Source organism: Carcharodon carcharias (genome assembly GCF_017639515.1).
Source record: "Carcharodon carcharias isolate sCarCar2 chromosome 37 unlocalized genomic scaffold, sCarCar2.pri SUPER_37_unloc_1, whole genome shotgun sequence".
NCBI classification, from domain to species: domain Eukaryota; kingdom Metazoa; phylum Chordata; class Chondrichthyes; order Lamniformes; family Lamnidae; genus Carcharodon; species Carcharodon carcharias.
In genome coordinates, this window is record NW_024470758.1 from 2,045,026 (window position 1) to 2,064,630 (window position 19,605).

Sequence of the window (19,605 nt, forward strand, 5' to 3'; positions counted from 1 at the left end):
AGTACGGAGGGATAGCTGCACTCAGTGTGAGGGTCAGCACGGAGGGATAGCTGCACTCAGTGAGGGTCAGTACGGAGGGATAGCTGCACTCAGTGAGGGTCAGTACGGAGGGATAGCTGCACTCAGTGTGAGGGTCAGTACGGAGGGATAGCTGCACTCAGTGTGAGGGTCAGTACGGAGGGATAGCTGCACTCAGTGTGAGGGTCAGTACGGAGGGAGTGCTGCACTCAGTGTGAGGGTCAGTACGGAGGGAGTGCTGCACTCAGTGTGAGGGTCAGTACGGAGGGAGTGCTGCACTCAGTGTGAGGGTCAGTACGGAGGGAGTGCTGCACTCAGTGTGAGGGTCAGTACGGAGGGAGTGCTGCACTCAGTGTGAGGGTCAGTACGGAGGGAGTGCTGCACTCAGTGTGAGGGTCAGTACGGAGGGAGTGCTGCACTCAGTGTGAGGGTCAGTACGGAGGGAGTGCTGCACTCAGTGTGAGGGTCAGTACGGAGGGAGTGCTGCACTCAGTGTGAGGGTCAGTACGGAGGGAGTGCTGCACTCAGTGTGAGGGTCAGTACGGAGGGAGTGCTGCACTCAGTGTGAGGGTCAGTACGGAGGGAGTGCTGCACTCAGTGTGAGGGTCAGTACGGAGGGAGTGCTGCACTCAGTGTGAGGGTCAGTACGGAGGGAGTGCTGCACTCAGTGTGAGGGTCAGTACGGAGGGAGTGCTGCACTCAGTGTGAGGGTCAGTACGGAGGGAGTGCTGCACTCAGTGTGAGGGTCAGTACGGAGGGAGTGCTGCACTCAGTGTGAGGGTCAGTACGGAGGGAGTGCTGCACTCAGTGTGAGGGTCAGTACGGAGGGAGTGCTGCACTCAGTGTGAGGGTCAGTACGGAGGGAGTGCTGCACTCAGTGTGAGGGTCAGTACGGAGGGAGTGCTGCACTCAGTGTGAGGGTCAGTACGGAGGGAGTGCTGCACTCAGTGTGAGGGTCAGTACGGAGGGAGTGCTGCACTCAGTGTGAGGGTCAGTACGGAGGGAGTGCTGCACTCAGTGTGAGGGTCAGTACGGAGGGAGTGCTGCACTCAGTGTGAGGGTCAGTACGGAGGGAGTGCTGCACTCAGTGTGAGGGTCAGTACGGAGGGAGTGCTGCACTCAGTGTGAGGGTCAGTACGGAGGGAGTGCTGCACTCAGTGTGAGGGTCAGTACGGAGGGAGTGCTGCACTCAGTGTGAGGGTCAGTACGGAGGGAGTGCTGCACTCAGTGTGAGGGTCAGTACGGAGGGAGTGCTGCACTCAGTGTGAGGGTCAGTACGGAGGGAGTGCTGCACTCAGTGTGAGGGTCAGTACGGAGGGAGTGCTGCACTCAGTGTGAGGGTCAGTACGGAGGGAGTGCTGCACTCAGTGTGAGGGTCAGTACGGAGAGAGTGCTGCACTCAGTGTGAGGGTCAGTACGGAGGGAGTGCTGCACTCAGTGTGAGGGTCAGTACGGAGGGAGTGCTGCACTCAGTGTGAGGGTCAGTACGGAGGGAGTGCTGCACTCAGTGTGAGCGTCAGTACGGAGGGTTAGCTGCACTCAGTGTGAGGGTACTGTGTGAGCGTTCTGCCATTGGAAAAGCAGCAATGTTGGAGGGAGCATCTTTTCAAATAAAATATTAAATCTTTTCTCACTTCAAAGACGGTACCTCCAAAAGCCTGGCACTCTCTCAGTACTGGTACTGGGATTGTCAGCCTGGATTGCGGACTCAAGTCTCTGGAATGGGGCTCGAACTCATTCCATGTGACTCAGAGGTGAGCTGATGGTTCATTTCTGCCTCCCTTCCCCCGCAGAGATTCACTTCCAGCCGGTTACTCACCTCCCAGTTTTCCCGACTTGTGAACAGGACGCAGTTCAGACGTGACTTCAGGTAAACCTTGAAATGGAAGCAAAGCACAGATTGAACGAGGCGCCAAGACCAGCGGCAGAACCTTGTACACAGCTTGCTGGTTACAACTGGCAGTGGAGTTTATCAGATACTGCACCCCAACCATCCTCACCAACTTCACCCCCATCTCCATCTGACAGCCCCTGACTGCTAATGTCAATTATATTGTTCAGGCTAAGGATAAACAGGTGGAGAGTATTGCTAAATATCCTGAGCACATATAACAAGAGACTGCTGTTGCTCTGGAGGGTTGGTTAGGTAGGAGACAGAGATCAGTAATGCTGCATTCTATGAATAAACCAACTATCGAGAAAATGACACGTAGCGCGTTTCATACTTCTACTGGCTTGTATCCAATAAACACTGACAAAGAGCCCACTTCCCCCACTCCAACTACCCAAACAACCCTCACCAAGGCCGGGCAGCTACGTGGAATGGTACCCGAGCATCCAGTCTCTCTCTGAACTCTGGGTTCACCATACACTAGGATTCTAAGAAGCTCAATGAGCAATTGGGAGGTAGGGACAGAAATATGAGTGAGGGGAAGGGGGTAAGGGAACTCACTGACTGAGGGGGGAAGGGTGAAAGTTCTCTCTGCAATGGGGGGAGGGGTAAGAGATGGACAGGGATCTCTAGGGAGAGAGAGGGAGACAGGAATTTCTGGGGGGAGAGAGTGGGACAGGGACAGGGATCTCTAGAGGGAGCAAGAAGGACAGGAATCTCTGGAGGGAGCGAGGGAGAGGGATCTCTGGAGGGAGAGAGAGGGAGAGAGGGAGGGGCAGGGATCTCCGGAGAGAGAGGGAGGAACAGGGATATCCGGAGAGAGAGGGAGGGACAGGGATATCCGGAGAGAGAGAGGGAGGGACAAGGAAGTCTGGAGAGAGAGGGAGAGGGACAGGGAAGTCTGGCGAAAGAGGGGGAGGGACAGGGAAGTCTGGCGAAAGAGGGGGAGGGACAGGGGTCTCTGGAGAGAGAGGGAAGGACAGGGATCGCTGGAGAGAGAGAGAGAGAGAGAGAGAGAGGGCGGGACGTAGGGATCTCTGGAGGGAGAGAGTGAGCGGCAGGGGTCCCTCGAGGGAGAGAGTGAGCGGCAGGGGTCCCTCGAGGGAGAGAGTGAGCGGCAGGGGTCCCTCGAGGGAGAGGCAGGGGTCCCTCGAGGGAGCGGCAGGGGTCCCTCGAGGGAGCGGCAGGGGTCCCTCGAGGGAGCGGCAGGGGTCCCTCGAGGGAGCGGCAGGGGTCCCTCGAGGGAGCGGCAGGGGTCCCTCGAGGGAGCGGCAGGGGTCCCTCGAGGGAGAGGCAGGGGTCCCTCGAGGGAGCGGCAGGGGTCCCTCGAGGGAGCGGCAGGGGTCCCTCGAGGGAGCGGCAGGGGTCCCTCGAGGGAGCGGCAGGGGTCCCTCGAGGGAGCGGCAGGGGTCCCTCGAGGGAGCGGCAGGGGTCCCTCGAGGGAGCGGCAGGGGTCCCTCGAGGGAGCGGCAGGGGTCCCTCGAGGGAGCGGCAGGGGTCCCTCGAGGGAGCGGCAGGGGTCCCTCGAGGGAGCGGCAGGGGTCCCTCGAGGGAGCGGCAGGGGTCCCTCGAGGGAGCGGCAGGGGTCCCTCGAGGGAGCGGCAGGGGTCCCTCGAGGGAGCGGCAGGGGTCCCTCGAGGGAGCGAGCGAGCGGCAGGGGTCCCTCGAGGGAGCGAGCGAGCGGCAGGGGTCCCTCGAGGGAGAGAGCGAGCGGCAGGGGTCCCTCGAGGGAGAGAGCGAGCGGCAGGGGTCCCTCGAGGGAGAGAGCGAGCGGCAGGGGTCCCTCGAGGGAGAGAGCGAGCGGCAGGGGTCCCTCGAGGGAGAGAGCGAGCGACAGGGATGTCTGGAGAGAGCGAGCGACAGGGATGTCTGGAGAGCGAGCGACTGGGATCTCGGGAGAGAGCGAGCGACTGGGATCTCGGGAAAGAGCGAGCGACAGGAATCTCGGGAGAGAGCGAGCGACAGGAATCTCGGGAGAGAGCGAGCGACAGGGATGTCTGGAGAGAGCGAGCGACAGGGATGTCTGGAGAGAGCGAGCGACAGGGATCTCGGGAGAGAGCGAGCGACAGGGATCTCGGGAGAGAGCGAGCGACAGGGATCTCGGGAGAGAGCGAGCGACAGGGATGTCGGGAGAGAGCGAGCGACAGGGATGTCGGGAGAGAGCGAGCGACAGGGATGTCGGGAGAGAGCGAGCGACAGGGATGTCGGGAGAGAGCGAGCGACAGGGATGTCGGGAGAGAGCGAGCGACAGGGATGTCGGGAGAGAGCGAGCGACAGGGATGTCGGGAGAGAGCGAGCGACAGGGATGTCGGGAGAGAGCGAGCGACAGGGATGTCGGGAGAGAGCGAGCGACAGGGATGTCGGGAGAGAGCGAGCGACAGGGATGTCGGGAGAGAGCGAGCGACAGGGATGTCGGGAGAGAGCGAGCGACAGGGATGTCGGGAGAGAGCGAGCGACAGGGATGTCGGGAGAGAGCGAGCGACAGGGATGTCGGGAGAGAGCGAGCGACAGGGATGTCGGGAGGAGAGCGAGCGACAGGGATGTCGGGAGAGAGCGAGCGACAGGGATGTCGGGGAGAGAGCGAGCGACAGGGATGTCGGGGAGAGAGCGAGCGACAGGGATGTCGGGAGAGAGCGAGCGACAGGGATGTCGGGAGAGAGCGAGCGACAGGGATGTCGGGAGAGAGCGAGCGACAGGGATGTCGGGAGAGAGCGAGCGACAGGGATCTCGGGAGAGAGCGAGCGACAGGGATCTCGGGAGAGAGCGAGCGACAGGGATCTCGGGAGAGAGCGAGCGACAGGGATCTCGGGAGAGAGCGAGCGACAGGGATCTCGGGAGAGAGCGAGCGACAGGGATCTCGGGAGAGAGCGAGCGACAGGGATCTCGGGAGAGAGCGAGCGACAGGGATCTCGGGAGAGAGCGAGCGACAGGGATCTCGGGAGAGAGCGAGCGACAGGGATCTCGGGAGAGAGCGAGCGACAGGGATCTCGGGAGAGAGCGAGCGACAGGGATCTCGGGAGAGAGCGAGCGACAGGGATCTCGGGAGAGAGCGAGCGACAGGGATCTCGGGAGAGAGCGAGCGACAGGGATCTCGGGAGAGAGCGAGCGACAGGGATCTCGGGAGAGAGCGAGCGACAGGGATCTCGGGAGAGAGCGAGCGACAGGGATCTCGGGAGAGAGCGAGCGACAGGGATCTCGGGAGAGAGCGAGCGACAGGGATCTCGGGAGAGAGCGAGCGACAGGGATCTCGGGAGAGAGCGAGCGACAGGGATCTCGGGAGAGAGCGAGCGACAGGGATCTCGGGAGAGAGCGAGCGACAGGGATCTCGGGAGAGAGCGAGCGACAGGGATCTCGGGAGAGAGCGAGCGACAGGGATCTCGGGAGAGAGCGAGCGACAGGGATCTCGGGAGAGAGCGAGCGACAGGGATCTCGGGAGAGAGCGAGCGACAGGGATCTCGGGAGAGAGCGAGCGACAGGGATCTCGGGAGAGAGCGAGCGACAGGGATCTCGGGAGAGAGCGAGCGACAGGGATCTCGGGAGAGAGCGAGCGACAGGGATCTCGGGAGAGAGCGAGCGACAGGGATCTCGGGAGAGAGCGAGCGACAGGGATCTCGGGAGAGAGCGAGCGACAGGGATCTCGGGAGAGAGCGAGCGACAGGGATCTCGGGAGAGAGCGAGCGACAGGGATCTCGGGAGAGAGCGAGCGACAGGGATCTCGGGAGAGAGCGAGCGACAGGGATCTCGGGAGAGAGCGAGCGACAGGGATCTCGGGAGAGAGCGAGCGACAGGGATCTCGGGAGAGAGCGAGCGACAGGGATCTCGGGAGAGAGCGAGCGACAGGGATCTCGGGAGAGAGCGAGCGACAGGGATCTCGGGAGAGAGCGAGCGACAGGGATCTCGGGAGAGAGCGAGCGACAGGGATCTCGGGAGAGAGCGAGCGACAGGGATCTCGGGAGAGAGCGAGCGACAGGGATCTCGGGAGAGAGCGAGCGACAGGGATCTCGGGAGAGAGCGAGCGACAGGGATCTCGGGAGAGAGCGAGCGACAGGGATCTCGGGAGAGAGCGAGCGACAGGGATGTCTGGAGAGAGCGAGCGACAGGGATGTCTGGAGAGAGCGAGCGACAGGGATGTCTGGAGAGAGCGAGCAACAGGGATGTCTGGAGAGAGCGAGCGACTGGGATGTCTGGAGAGAGCGAGCGACTGGGATGTCTGGAGAGAGCGAGCGACTGGGATGTCTGGAGAGAGCGAGCGACAGGGATGTCTGGAGAGAGCGAGTGACAGGGATGTCTGGAGAGAGAGCGGGAGAGAGAGAGAGGTCTTTGCAGGGAGAGAGGGGGACATCGACCTTTCAGAGTAGGGTCGGGGTGGGGGAAAGGGAGGACACAGATCTTTCCCAGGGGCCCTCACCTTATGCTGCAGCATCTTACTCTCAATGTTGTGAACTCGGAGGAAGCGATCCAGGCCGCAGGATGCCACTAAGGGCAGGGTGGGGTGACACTGGACGCTGCGGATACTTCCGGCCTGCCCCTTCAAACATTTCAGCAGCCTCCCTGAGGAAAACCAGAGACAGCAATCAGCAACCGAGACCGAACAAAAAATAACACACACACATAATCGACCCACACACACCCAACCAGCACATTGTCCCTTAACCTCCGCCACTCTCTGCCCAGGTGCACTCCATTTCCCAATTCAGCTGTTCACCAGCATTTCTTGCAGATTGTCCTGTCTCCCCCCCCCCCCCACCCACGACCCTGGTCCACGTTCACAAACACAAGGCAGGACAACCTGGCTTCACAGAGAGTGGCCTCCACTCACTGGCTGAGTAGCGGCAGCCAACAAGAAAATGGTAAAAGCACAAGACGAGGCCACTCGGCCCATCCCGCCTGTTCCAGCTCTTTGAAAAGAGCTATCCAATTAATCCCAGAACCTTGCTCTCTCCCTAATGCCCTCTAAATTCTTCTTGTTCCCGTTCTAATGTTTGTCTGAGGCCTTGTGGCACAGTGGGTAGCGTCCCTGAGCCAGAAGTCCCGGATTCGAGTCCCAGTCCCAGTGGCTGGCCAGGAAAGGTGTGCCTGTAACGCGGCCGAACGGGCAGAGTGCCAACCCTGCAAATCTTTTCAACACGCCGATGGCAGCGGGTAGGAATGGCAGCTGAGTCCTGGTCAGCTACGTTTGATGCAGAGCAGTGCCCCTCGAGCCAGAGCCTCTGGTTTCAGGCTAGCCACTCACTCTAGGTCAAACAAGCCAATGAAAACAGACATGAGCAGGTACTTTGTCTGCCTCTTGAGTCTCTAGACACGGGAAATCTTATAAGTATTTATCCAATTCCCCTTTGGAAAGTCCCTATTGAATCTGCTTCCGTCGTCCTTTCAGGCAGCGCCTTCTAGATCACAACAACTTGCTGTGTAAAAATAATTCTCACCTCCCCCATCCCTCCAGTTCCTTTTTACTCTTTCATGGGATGCGAGTGTCATTGGCACGAGCAGCATCATCATTTTTATAGAAAGAAAAAATTTAACTAACTGGGTAATGTGAAGGTCAATTTACATGTGCTCTATACATTAACCATGCTTAGTCTTTCTTTATCCTTTCACAGGAAGTGGGCTTCGCTGACTGGGCCCAGCATTTATTGCCCATCCCTAGTTGCCCCTTGAGAAGGTGGGGGTGAGCCGCCTTCTTGAGCCCTGCCGTCCCTGTGGTGTAGGTACACCAACAGTGCTGTTAGGGAGGGGAGTTCCAGGATTTTGACCCAGCAACAGTGAAGGAACGGCCAATATTATTCCAAGTCAGGATGGTGAGTGACTTGGAGGGGAACTTCCATGGTGTTCCCCATGTGTCTGCTGTCCTTGTCCTTCTAGATGGTAGCGGTGGTGGGTTTGGAAGGTGCTGTCGAAGGAGCCTTGGTGAATTCCTGCAGTGCATCTTGTAGATGGTACACACACTGCTGCTACTGTGCGTCGGTGGTGGAGGGAGTGAATGTTTGTGGATGGGGTGCCAATCAAGCGGGGCTGCTTTGTCCTGGATGGTGTTGAGCTTCTTGAGTGTTGTGGGAGCTGCACTCATCCAGGCAAGTGGGGAGTATTCCATCACACTCCTGACTTGTGCCCTGTAGATGGTGGACAGGCTTTGGGGAGTCAGGAGGTGAGTTACTCACCAGAGTGTCCCAGGAGATAGAGGCAGCAGGCTGAAGGTGACTGAGTGCAATGTTCCCCTCGGGGTATTAGCACCTCCCTCACACAATGTGGTAAAGATGAGGGGGAACATACCAACAAGGGGAAATACTGGGTGATTGTACCTTATGAGTAGTGGGTTCAATGGGCTCTCCCACCACACCTCAGGAAGGATATGCTGGCCTTGGAGGGGGCACAGTGCATATTCACCAGAATGATTCTGGGGATAAAAGGGTTAAATTACGTGGATAGGTTGCACAGACTAGACTTGTGTTCCCTAAGCAGAGAAAATTAAGGGGTGATCTCAGTCACAGAATTATACAGCACAGGAGGCCGTTCGAGCCATTGAATCTTCCAAAGAGCAATCCAGTTAGTCCCACGGCCCTGCGTCTGTTTCCTCCTTCAAGTATTTGTCCAGTTCCCTTCTGAAAGCTCCGAATGAATCTGTTTATTCAACACTCTAGCAAAAACGGTTATGAGAGAGACACTTGATGGATATAAAGGTATATAAGGGTGGATGCTGACTGGAAACTCGCCACCCACCAGTCTTCGATATGCCGAAGACATTGTTCTGCTGGCTAACTCAGTGGAGGAGCTACAGGGGTTGGTGAATCGTCTTGATCAAGTGAACCACAAACACAGTCTCCTGATCAACGCTGACAAAGGCAAAGGTGGTTGGGGGTGGGGGGGGGGGGGATCGACCTGCAATATTCTGACGGACGGGATTCAGCCTGGACAGGCCGACGCCTCCCGCCATCTTGGGTCACTCATCACGGGAGGCGCAGAGCCCGCCCAAGACATTTGGCCTCGGACTTGACGTTGGGCGGGGGGGGGTGGTGGGGGGCCGGGCGTCGTGAACTCGCCTGAGAGAGTGCAGCGGAGCCCCCAGCATCCCGACGGGGGATGAGAACCCGTCTCCTGGAAGCTCCTGTGCGGGCCGGTGGGTGACAATGCCCGGCTGAGCGAGCTGGACCACCAGGGAGAGCGACCCGAATTAAAGGGCTCGAAACGGAAGGACTCAGGCGGATATTGTGTGTGTGGGTGTCATGGACAAACGAGCAGGCGCTGGGTAAAACCGGCATTCAGGGGGACTCGTCGCCGGCAGTCACCTCAAAGGAGCTCACGTATTTTGGACACAGGATGCGAAGGGGGGAGGGGTTTGGAAAGAAAAAAAAACAAAAAACAGGTAAAAACCTGGAAAAGGTGCACGAGAAAGGCCCAAGGTGACACACGGTGGATAATATCAGAACGTGGACTGGCCTCTCTGTTTGGGACAGACAGTCAGGGCAGCGGAGAATAGAAATCAATGGAGAAGGATTGTTCACAGTGTGGCCAACCCTTCGAACCAGGGCAGATGAAAGACGGGATTGAATCTTTATCCATTACCCTATCAGGCAGCGCATTCCAAATCCAAACTACACGCCGTGCAAAAAAGGTTCCTGCTCATGTTGCCTCTAGTTATTTTTCCAATTACCTTCAATCTGTGCCCCACTGGTTACCAACCCTTTAGCCTCTGGAAACCCTTCTTCTTTATTTACCCTCGATCCAAACACTTCATAGCTTTGAAGGCCCTCGGTCAAAATCTCCCCCTTAACCTCCTCTGCTCTGAGGAGAACGATCCCGGCTTCTCCAGTCTCCCCACATGAACCGAAGTCCCCTCATCCCTGGTCCCCGTTCGGGTAAACCTCCCTCCGCACCCTCTCCGACAGTCCCTTCCTATAGAGCGTGCGGCCCAGAATTGGGCACAAGACTCCTGGCTGGGGCTGAACCAGTTTTTTTTATATCAAGGTTTAGCATAAGCTGCTTGCTTTTGTAGTCTATCCCTCCACTGACAAAGCCCAAGTTTCCACATGCAGTATTAGCCTGCCATGCCAAAGATACTGTGGAGTTTAGCGGCAGATTTTGAAATTGCACACCGTACCCCTGACTCCAATGTCATTCACGTATATCAAAAACAACAGTGGGTCCCCATACGACATTGTGTTTAAGGTGACTAAAGGACTCAATATGGTCGATCGAGGGAAACGATTTCCTCTGGTGTGGGCGGGTGGAGGAGAGAAAGAGTCCAGAACAAGGGTGGGGTGGGGTGGGGGAGGCCAGAACTTTAAAACAGGAGCCAGGCTGTTCAGGGGTGATGTCAGGAAGCAGTTCTTCACACAGAGGCCAGCGGGAGTCTGGAACTCTGTCTCTGAAAAAGCTCTCGCAGCTGCGGGGGAGTTAATTGGAAGTGTCAAACCAGAGATTGCCATTCTTGTTGGGCAAGGGGATCGAGAGTTATGGAATCCAGGCAGGTAGATTAGTTTGAGATACTGATACAGATCATCATTGATCTGATGAAAGGTGGGGCAGGATTGAGGGGCTGAATAGCCTCTTGTTCCTGGGTAACAGGCTTGAGGGGCTGAATGGCCTTGTCTTGTTCCTGTGTAACAGGCTCAAGGGGCTGAATGGCCTCCTCCTGCTCCTGTGTAACAGGCTCGAGGGGCTGAATGGCCTCCTCCTGCTCCTGTGAAACAGGCTCGAGGGGCTGAATGGCCTCCTTCTGCTCCTGTGAAACAAGCTCGAGGAGCTCAACGGCCTCCTCCTGCTCCTGTGTGACAGGCTCGAAGGGCTGAATGGCCTCCTCCTGTTCCTGTGTAACAAGATCGAGAGGGGCTGAATGGCCTCCGCCTGCTCCTGTGAAACAAGCTCGAGGGGCTGAACGGCCTCCTCCTGCTCATGTGCAACAGGCTGGAGGGGCTGAATGGCCTCCTCCTGCTCCTATGATTTCACGATTCATACTGATATATGAGAAGGGACAGGCCAGAGTTCCTGGGAAGAGGTAAGAGTGAGCATGGGGTCAGGGGTTGTGAAACTGAAAGGTTCTCTCTAATCAGGTGAAGGGTGTTTCGATTCACTGGGAAATGGGAATCAGTCCTCACCTTTCCGGAGGTCTAGAACAGCCATCTGTCCACGTGTATTACCCACAACAACCGAACTGCAGAAGGAAAACAGAAACAGAGTTAGTGACAGGGAGTGTGTGCGGCCATCAGCTTGGAGGCTGAAAAGTGGCTGCAGAATTCAAACAGCAGATATCACTAAAGAAAGGCCTGTGTTTCTGTAACTTCTTTCAGGATGATCACAAAGCACTCAGTGGCCAACAAGGCATATTTACAGCCACTTTGTGCAATGCAGCAATGCCTGAACAGCGACTTCCCTCTACCCTACCCCTATCAAACACTCTCAGGACAGGTACAGCACGGGGTTAGATACAGAGCAAAGCTCCCTCGACACTGTCCCCATCAAACACTCGCAAGACAGGTACAGCACGGGGTTAGATACAGAGCAAAGCTCCCTTTACACTGTCCCCATCAAACACTCCCAGGACAAGTACAGCACGGGGTTAGATACAGAGTAAAGCTACCTCTACCCTGTCCCCATCACACGCTCCCAGGTCAGGTACAGCACGGGGTTAGATACAGAGTAAAGCTCCCTCTACACTGTCCCCATCAAACACTCCCAGGACAGGTACAGCACGGTGTTAGATACAGAGTAAAGCTCCCACTACACTGTCCCCATCAAACACTCCCAGGACAGGTACAGTACGGGGTTAGAGACAGAGTAAAGCCCCCTCTACAGTGTCCCCATCAAACACTCCCAGGACAGGTACAACACAGGGTTAGATACAGAGTAAAGGTCCCTCTGCACTGTCCCCATCAAACATTCCCAGGGCAGGTACAGCACGGGGTTAGATACAGAGTAAAGCTCCCTCTACACTGTCCCCATCAAACACTCGCAGGACAGGTACAGCACGGGGTTAGATACAGAGTAAATCTCCCTCTACACTGTCCCCACCAAACATTCCCAGGACAGGTACAGCACGGGGTTAGATACAGAGTAAAGCTCCCTCTACACTGTCCCCATCAAACATTCCCAGGACAGGTACAGCACGGGGTTAGATACAGAGTAAAGCTCCCTCTACACTGTCCCCATCAAACACTCCCATTTAGACTCACTTGGCATCAGACGTCAGGGAGAGGGCAGTTAACGGGTACTCGTCATAAGTCACCTCCAGAACTGGCCTGCGCTGTGGAGTGCTGGGGTCATAAACACGTACCTGTGAGCAGAGGAACACAATGGCAATCAAAAACTTTAAACACTGGGGTACAGTACTGGTGGGGAGGGGTCTGTCACTGTATAACACTGGGGTACGGTACTGGTGGGGACGGGTCTGTCACTGTATAACACTGGTATACAGTACTGGTGGGGACAGGTCTGTCACTGTATAACACTGGGGTACAATACTGGTGGGGATGGGTCTGTCACTGTATAACACTGGGGTACAGTACTGGTGGGGACAGGTCTGTCACTGTATAACACTGGGGTACAGTACTGGTGGGGACAGGTCTATCAGTGTATAACAATGGGGTACAGTACTGGTGGGGACGGGTCTGTCACTGTATAACACTGGGGTACAGTACTGGTGGGACGGGTCTGTCACTGTATAACACTGGGATACAGTACTGGTGGGGACGAGTCTGTCACTGTATAACACTGGGGTACAGTACAGGTGGGTACAGGTCTGTCACTGTATAACACTGGGGTACAGTACTGGTGGGGACAGGTCTGTCACTGTATAACACTGGGGTACAGTACTGCTGGGGACAGGTCTGTCAGTGTATAACACTGGGGTACAGTACTGGTGGGGACAGGTCTATCAGTGTATAACACTGGGGTACAGTACTGGTGGGGACAGGTCTGTCACTATATAACACTGGGGTACAGTACTGGTGGGGACAGGTCTATCAGTGTATAACACTGGGGTACAGTACTGGTGGGGACAGGTCTGTCACTATATAACACTGGGGTACAGTACTGGTGGGACGGGTCTGTCACTGTATAACACTGGGGTACAGTACTGGTGGGATGGGTCTGTCACTGTATAACACTGGTGTACAGTACTGGTGGGACGGGTCTGTCACTGTATAACACTGGGGTACAGTACTGGTGGGGACGAGTCTGTCACTGTATAACACTGGGGTACAGTACTGGTGGGGACGGGTCTGTCACTGTATAACACTGGGGTACAGTACTGGGGGGGATGTGTCTGTCACTGTATAACACTGGGGTACAGTACTGGTGGGGACGGATCTGTCACTGTATAACACTGGGGTACAGTACTGGTGTGGACGGGTCTGTCACTGTATAACACTGGGGTACAGTACAGGTGGGTACAGGTCTGTCACTGTATAACACTGGGGTACAGTACTGGTGGGGACGGGTCTGTCACTGTATAACATTGGGGTACAGTACTGGTGGGGACGGGTCTGTCACTGTATAACACTGGGGTACAGTACTGCTGGGGACAGGTCTGTCACTGTATAACACTGGGGTACAGTACTAGTGGGGACGGGTCTGTCACTGTATAACACTGGGGTACAGTACTGGTGGGGACAGGTCTGTCACTGTATAACACTGGGGTACAGTACTGGTGGGGACAGGTCTGTCACTATATAACACTGGGGTACAGTACTGGTGGGACGGGTCTGTCACTGTATAACACTGGGGTACAGTACTGGTGGGACGGGTCTGTCACTGTATAACACTGGGGTACAGTACTGGTGGGGACGAGTCTGTCACTGTATAACACTGGGGTACAGTACAGGTGGGTACAGGTCTGTCACTGTATAACACTGGGGTACAGTACTGCTGGGGACAGGTCTGTCAGTGTATAACACTGGGGTACAGTACTGGTGGGGACAGGTCTGTCACTGTATAACACTGGGGTACAGTACTGCTGGGGACAGGTCTGTCACTGTATAACACTGGGGTACAGTACTGGTGGGGACAGGTCTATCAGTGTATAACACTGGGGTACAGTACTGGTGGGGACAGGTCTGTCACTATATAACACTGGGGTACAGTACTGGTGGGGACAGGTCTATCAGTGTATAACACTGGGGTACAGTACTGGTGGGGACAGGTCTGTCACTATATAACACTGGGGTACAGTACTGGTGGGACGGGTCTGTCACTGTATAACACTGGGGTACAGTACTGGTGGGACGGGTCTGTCACTGTATAACACTGGGGTGCAGTACTGGTGGGACGGGTCTGTCACTGTATAACACTGGGGTACAGTACTGGTGGGGACAAGTCTGTCACTGTATAACACTGGGGTACAGTACAGGTGGGGACGAGTCTGTCACTGTATAACACTGGGGTACAGTACAGGTGGGTACAGGTCTGTCACTGTATAACACTGGGGTACAGTACTGGTGGGGACAGGTTTATCAGTGTATAACACTGGGGTACAGTACTGGTGGGGACAGGTCTGTCACTATATAACACTGGGGTACAGTACTGGTGGGACGGGTCTGTCACTGTATAACACTGGGGTACAGTACTGGTGGGACGGGTCTGTCACTGTATAACACTGGGGTACAGTACTGGTGGGGACGAGTCTGTCACTGTATAACACTGGGGTACGGTACAGGTGGGTACAGGTCTGTCACTGTATAACACTGGGGTACAGTACTGGTGGGGACAGGTCTGTCACTGTATAACACTGGGGTACAGTACTGCTGGGGACAGGTCTGTTACTGTATAACACTGGGGTACAGTACTGGTGGGGACAGGTCTGTCACTATATAACACTGGGGTACAGTACTGGTGGGACGGGTTTGTCACTGTATAACACTGGGGTACAGTACTGGTGGGACGGGTCTGTCACTGTATAACACTGGGGTACAGTACTGGTGGGGACAGGTCTGTCACTGTATAACACTGGGGTACAGTACTGGTGGGGACAGGTCTATCAGTGTATAACACTGGGGTACAGTACTGGTGGGGACAGGTCTGTCATTATATAACACTGGGGTACAGTACTGGTGGGACGGGTCTGTCACTGTATAACACTGGGGTACAGTACTGGTGGGACGGGTCTGTCACTGTATAACACTGGGGTACAGTACTGGTGGGGACGGGTCTGTCACTGTATAACACTGGGGTACAGTACTGCTGGGGACGGGTCTGTCACTGTATAACACTGGGGTACAGTACTGATGGGGACGTGTCTGTCACTGTATAACACTGGGGTACAGTACTGGTGGGGACAGGTCTATCAGTGTATAACACTGGGGTACAGTACTGGTGGGGACAGGTCTGTCACTATATAACACTGGGGTACAGTACTGGTGGGACGGGTCTGTCACTGTATAACACTGGGGTACAGTACTGGTGGGACGGGTCTGTCACTGTATAACACTGGGGTACAGTACTGGTGCGGACGGGTCTGTCACTGTATAACACTGGGGTACAGTACTGCTGGGGACGGGTCTGTCACTGTATAACACTGGGGTACAGTACTGATGGGGACGTGTCTGTCACTGTATAACACTGGGGTACAGTACTGGTGGGGACGTGTCTGTCACTGTATAACACTGGGGTACAGTACTGGTGGGGACGGGTCTGTCACTGTATAACACTGGGGTACAGTACTGGTGTGGACGGGTCTGTCACTGTATAACACTGGGGTACAGTACTGGTGGGGACGGATCTGTCACTGTATAACACTGGGGTACAGTACTGGTGGGGATTGTGCAGCGTATAAGGTAGTGGGTGGGCTGTTAAACGCTGCATGAATTTACTAACACAGGCATCACACGAGTCCCACCCTAGACAAGATGGCCAGCACTCAGGAGACAGACAGTGGGCAATGCAGCTCAGTGGGTCAGAGATGGACGAACCTGGCAATGCCCAGTACAGGTGACGATTTTGTCTGAGGCGGGTATGAACTGCATGTCTCTCACCCAAACCGGGACCCGCAGATCCAGCCAATCGTTGCGGACCTGCAAAACAAAAGGGGGCAGGTACAGGGGTCAGCGTCCAATCAGGATCCACCACAAAGTGTGTTGAACCATCCATGTTACTACGCAATCTGGAAAACACGGGGGTGGCCAGTTTCCTTCAGTCCAGATGAAGCTTTCAGATCCGGAACTTTCTGTGGAGATGGAGATGCAAAGATACGGACAGGTGATTGCCATAAAGAAGCAGAGGTCACACAAAGAAATGTTATTTATTTTTCCCCACACAGCGAGTTCCTGTGATCTGGAACGCGCTACCTGAAAGGGCGATGGAAGCAGATTCAAATCAGGTAAATACTCGAAAAGGAAGCAGCTCCAGGGTCGTGGGGAAAGAACAGAGGGAATGGGGCTAATTGGTCAGCTCTTTCAAAGAGCCAGCACAGACATGGTGGGCTGAATGGCCACCAGCGCTGTGTCCTTGTACAAACGCAGGTGTTTTACTGAGGCTGCGAGAAGGAAAGCAGAGAATGAGAAATCACGAACAGGTGGGAGGCCAGAGAAAGGGAAATGCACTGGTTTCTGTTCAATAGAAGATGGTTAGTCGATACAAAGCTGATCAGAGAGAGGGCAGAGTGATTCTGAGAGGGATAAATGGCAGGAAGAGCACAAGAGGCTGATGAAGAGAGGGGAGGTGGGGGGGAGAGAAAAGGGAGGCGGGGGGTGGGTGAAGAGAGGGGAGGCGGGGGGTAGAGAGAGAGGGGGGAGGCGGGGGGTAGAGAGAGAGGGGGGAGGCGGGGGGTAGAGAGAGAGGGGGGAGGCGGGGGGTAGAGAGAGAGGGGGGAGGCGGGGGGTAGAGAGAGAGGGGGGAGGCGGGGGGTAGAGAGAGAGGGGGGAGGCGGGGGGTAGAGAGAGAGGGGGGAGGCGGGGGGTAGAGAGAGAGGGGGGAGGCGGGGGGTAGAGAGAGAGGGGGGAGGCGGGGGCTAGAGAGAGAGGGGAGGCGGGGGCTAGAGAGAGAGGGGAGGCGGGGGCTAGAGAGAGAGGGTAGAGAGAGAGGGGGAGGCGGGGGGGGTAGAGAGAGAGGGGAGGCGGGGGCTAGAGAGAGAGGGGAGGCGGGGGGTAGAGAGAGAGGGGAGGCGGGGGGTAGAGAGAGAGGGGAGGCGGGGGGTAGAGAGAGAGGGGAGGCGGGGGGGGAGAGAGAGAGGGGAGGCGGGGGGGAGAGAGAGAGGGGAGGCGGGGGGGGGAGAGAGAGAGGGGAGGCGGGGGGGAGAGAGAGAGGGGAGGCGGGGGGGGGAGAGAGAGAGGGGAGGCGGGGGGGGGGAGAGAGAGAGGGGAGGCGGGGGGGGAGAGAGAGAGGGGGAGGCGGGGGGGGGAGAGAGAGAGGGGAGGCGGGGGGGGGAGAGAGAGAGGGGAGGCGGGGGGGAGAGAGAGAGGGGAGGCAGGGGAGAGAGAGAGAGGGGAGGCGGGGGAGTGAGAGAGGGGAGGCGGGGGAGAGAGAGAGGGGAGGCGGGGGAGAGAGAGAGAGGGGAGGCGGGGGAGAGAGAGAGGGGAGGCGGGGGAGAGAGAGAGAGGGGAGGCGGGGGAGAGAGAGAGAGGGGAGGCGGGGGAGAGAGAGAGAGGGGAGGCGGGGAGAGAGAGAGAGGGGAGGCGGGGGAGAGAGAGAGGAGGCGGCGGGGGGGAGAGAGAGAGGAGGCGGCGGGGGAGAGTGAGAGGAGGCAGTGGGGGGAGAGAGAGGAGGCGGCGGGGGGAAAGAGAGAGGGGCGGCGGGGGGGAAAGAGAGAGGGGAGGCGGGGGGAGAGAGAGAGAGAGGGGGCAGGCTGGGGGGCAGGGCAGGGCAAGAGTGGAGTTGGGCGGGGGGGGGGGGGAGGTTGGGGAGAGGCAGGGAGGGGGAAATCATGCTTCCCACTTACATTTTTGGCGGTGAAGACGGGCTCCTGAAGCTTCTCCAGATCCCACACCTTCAGCGCGTTCTCCTTTCCTCCGGTCGCCACTCGCTCCGGCCTCATGGTGTCCTGGCGCATCCGGCACACACCGCGGCCCACTTCCACCTGCCGGGAAAACACCCGCTCTTAGATCACTGAGAGGAGAGGGTCCACGCAATCCCGACCGGTCCCATCCACCTCCCCAAACAGGGGGATTGACCCCTCCCCACACCTCCCCACCTCCACCCACACGCCCAGATCCACCAAGTAAGACAGCGTTTCCCTCACGTGATCCGTCGAACCCTCTTTCCACACTTTCAAAAGGCCGGACTCGGTGCAGGTGACGAGAGAGCTGTGGGGGAGAGCAGACACAGAGCGTTAGTCTAACGGCCACTCCAGAAGAGATAGGCCAGCACACAACCTGGCTTTCAGAGATTGACCCACCTCCCCCCACTCCCCACTGACTCCTCATTTCTACGACTGCCCTCCCCACCCAAACCTTGCTTTGTGTTCACCACCCCCCCCACCCCGATCGCTTCCCTTCGCCCATTCTGACAAGGCAAAGAAAGTAAGTTGTGAGGAGGATACAAAGAGTCTGCAAAGGGATATGGACGGGTTAAGCAAGGGGGCAAAAAATTGGCAGATGGAATATAAGGTGGGAAAATGTGAGGCTGTCCACTTTTCCAGGAAGAATAGAAAAGCAGCGTGTTACTTAAATGGAGAGAGACTGCAGAATGCTGCAGTGCAGAGGGATCTGGGCATCCATGTGCATGAATCACAAAAGGTCAGCACCCAGGTTTTTTTGAACTCGTTCATGGGATGTGGGCATTGCCGGCTGGGCCAGCATTTAGTGCCCACCCCAAATGCCCTTTGAACAAGGGCAATTAAGAGTCAACTACATTGCTGTGGGGTCTGGAGTCACGTGTAGGCCAGACTGGGTAAGGAGGGCAGATTTCCTTCCCTAAAGGGAATTAGTGAACCAGACGGGTTTTTAAAAAACAATCGGCAATGGCTTCATGGTCACCCAATCAGACTTTTAATACTAGGTCCTTTTTTTTTTAATTGAATTCAAATTTCACCATCTGCCCCGTGGTGGGATTTGAACCCAGGTCCCCAGAGCATTACCCTGGGTCTCTGGAATACCACTAGTCAGTGGCAAAGTGGATGCTGAGAGGATGTTCCCCTCGTGGGGGAATAGGAACAGCAGGAGGCCATTCAGCCCATCGAGTGGCCCACCATTCAATACCTTCATGGCTGATCGAACATTTCAATGCCTTTTACCCACATTATCCCCATAACCCTTTACGTTATTGTTAATCAGAAATCTACCTTAACATGACTGAGCTTCCCCGGCTCTCTGGGGTAGAGAATTCCAAAGGTTCACAACCCTCTGAGTAAAGAAATTTCTCCTCATCCCGGTCCTAAATGGCTTCCCCCTTATTTTGAAATGGTGTCCTCTAGTTCTGGACACCCCAACCAGGGGGAACATCTTACCTGCACCTACCCTGTCTATTCGTTTAAGTATTTGGCAGGTTTCAGTGAGATCACCTCTCATTCTTTGAAACACTAGCTTCCCCAGTCTCTCTTCATGAGACAGTCCCGCCATCCCCAGAACAAGCCTGTTGCGCTCCCTCAATGGCAATAATATCCTTTCTGAGGTAAGGGGACCAAAGCTGCGCACACAGTACTCCAGGTGCGGCCTAACCAAGCTTCTATACAATTGAAGCAAGAATTCACTACTCCTGTACTCAGATCCTCTGGTGATAAAGGCTAACATTCCATCAGTCTTCCTAATTGCTCGCTGCACCTGCACGTTCACCTT

The 19,605-nt window shown here is 56.3% G+C and overlaps 1 protein-coding gene across 1 annotated transcript in view; it reads right to left on the reverse strand.

The window, feature by feature from the left end:
* Window positions 1-19,605, reverse strand: part of wdr74 (WD repeat domain 74) — a 57,754-nt gene that overhangs the window by 13,376 nt on the left and 24,773 nt on the right. The window contains exons 4-10 of the mRNA XM_041181921.1: window positions 18,072-18,135; window positions 17,772-17,909; window positions 15,808-15,909; window positions 12,076-12,176; window positions 11,002-11,057; window positions 6,318-6,460; window positions 1,838-1,894 (exon numbers count right to left, since the gene is read on the reverse strand). Coding sequence (XP_041037855.1) covers window positions 1,838-1,894; window positions 6,318-6,460; window positions 11,002-11,057; window positions 12,076-12,176; window positions 15,808-15,909; window positions 17,772-17,909; window positions 18,072-18,135 — 661 coding nt within the window. The remainder of the gene's footprint in view (window positions 1-1,837; window positions 1,895-6,317; window positions 6,461-11,001; window positions 11,058-12,075; window positions 12,177-15,807; window positions 15,910-17,771; window positions 17,910-18,071; window positions 18,136-19,605) is intronic.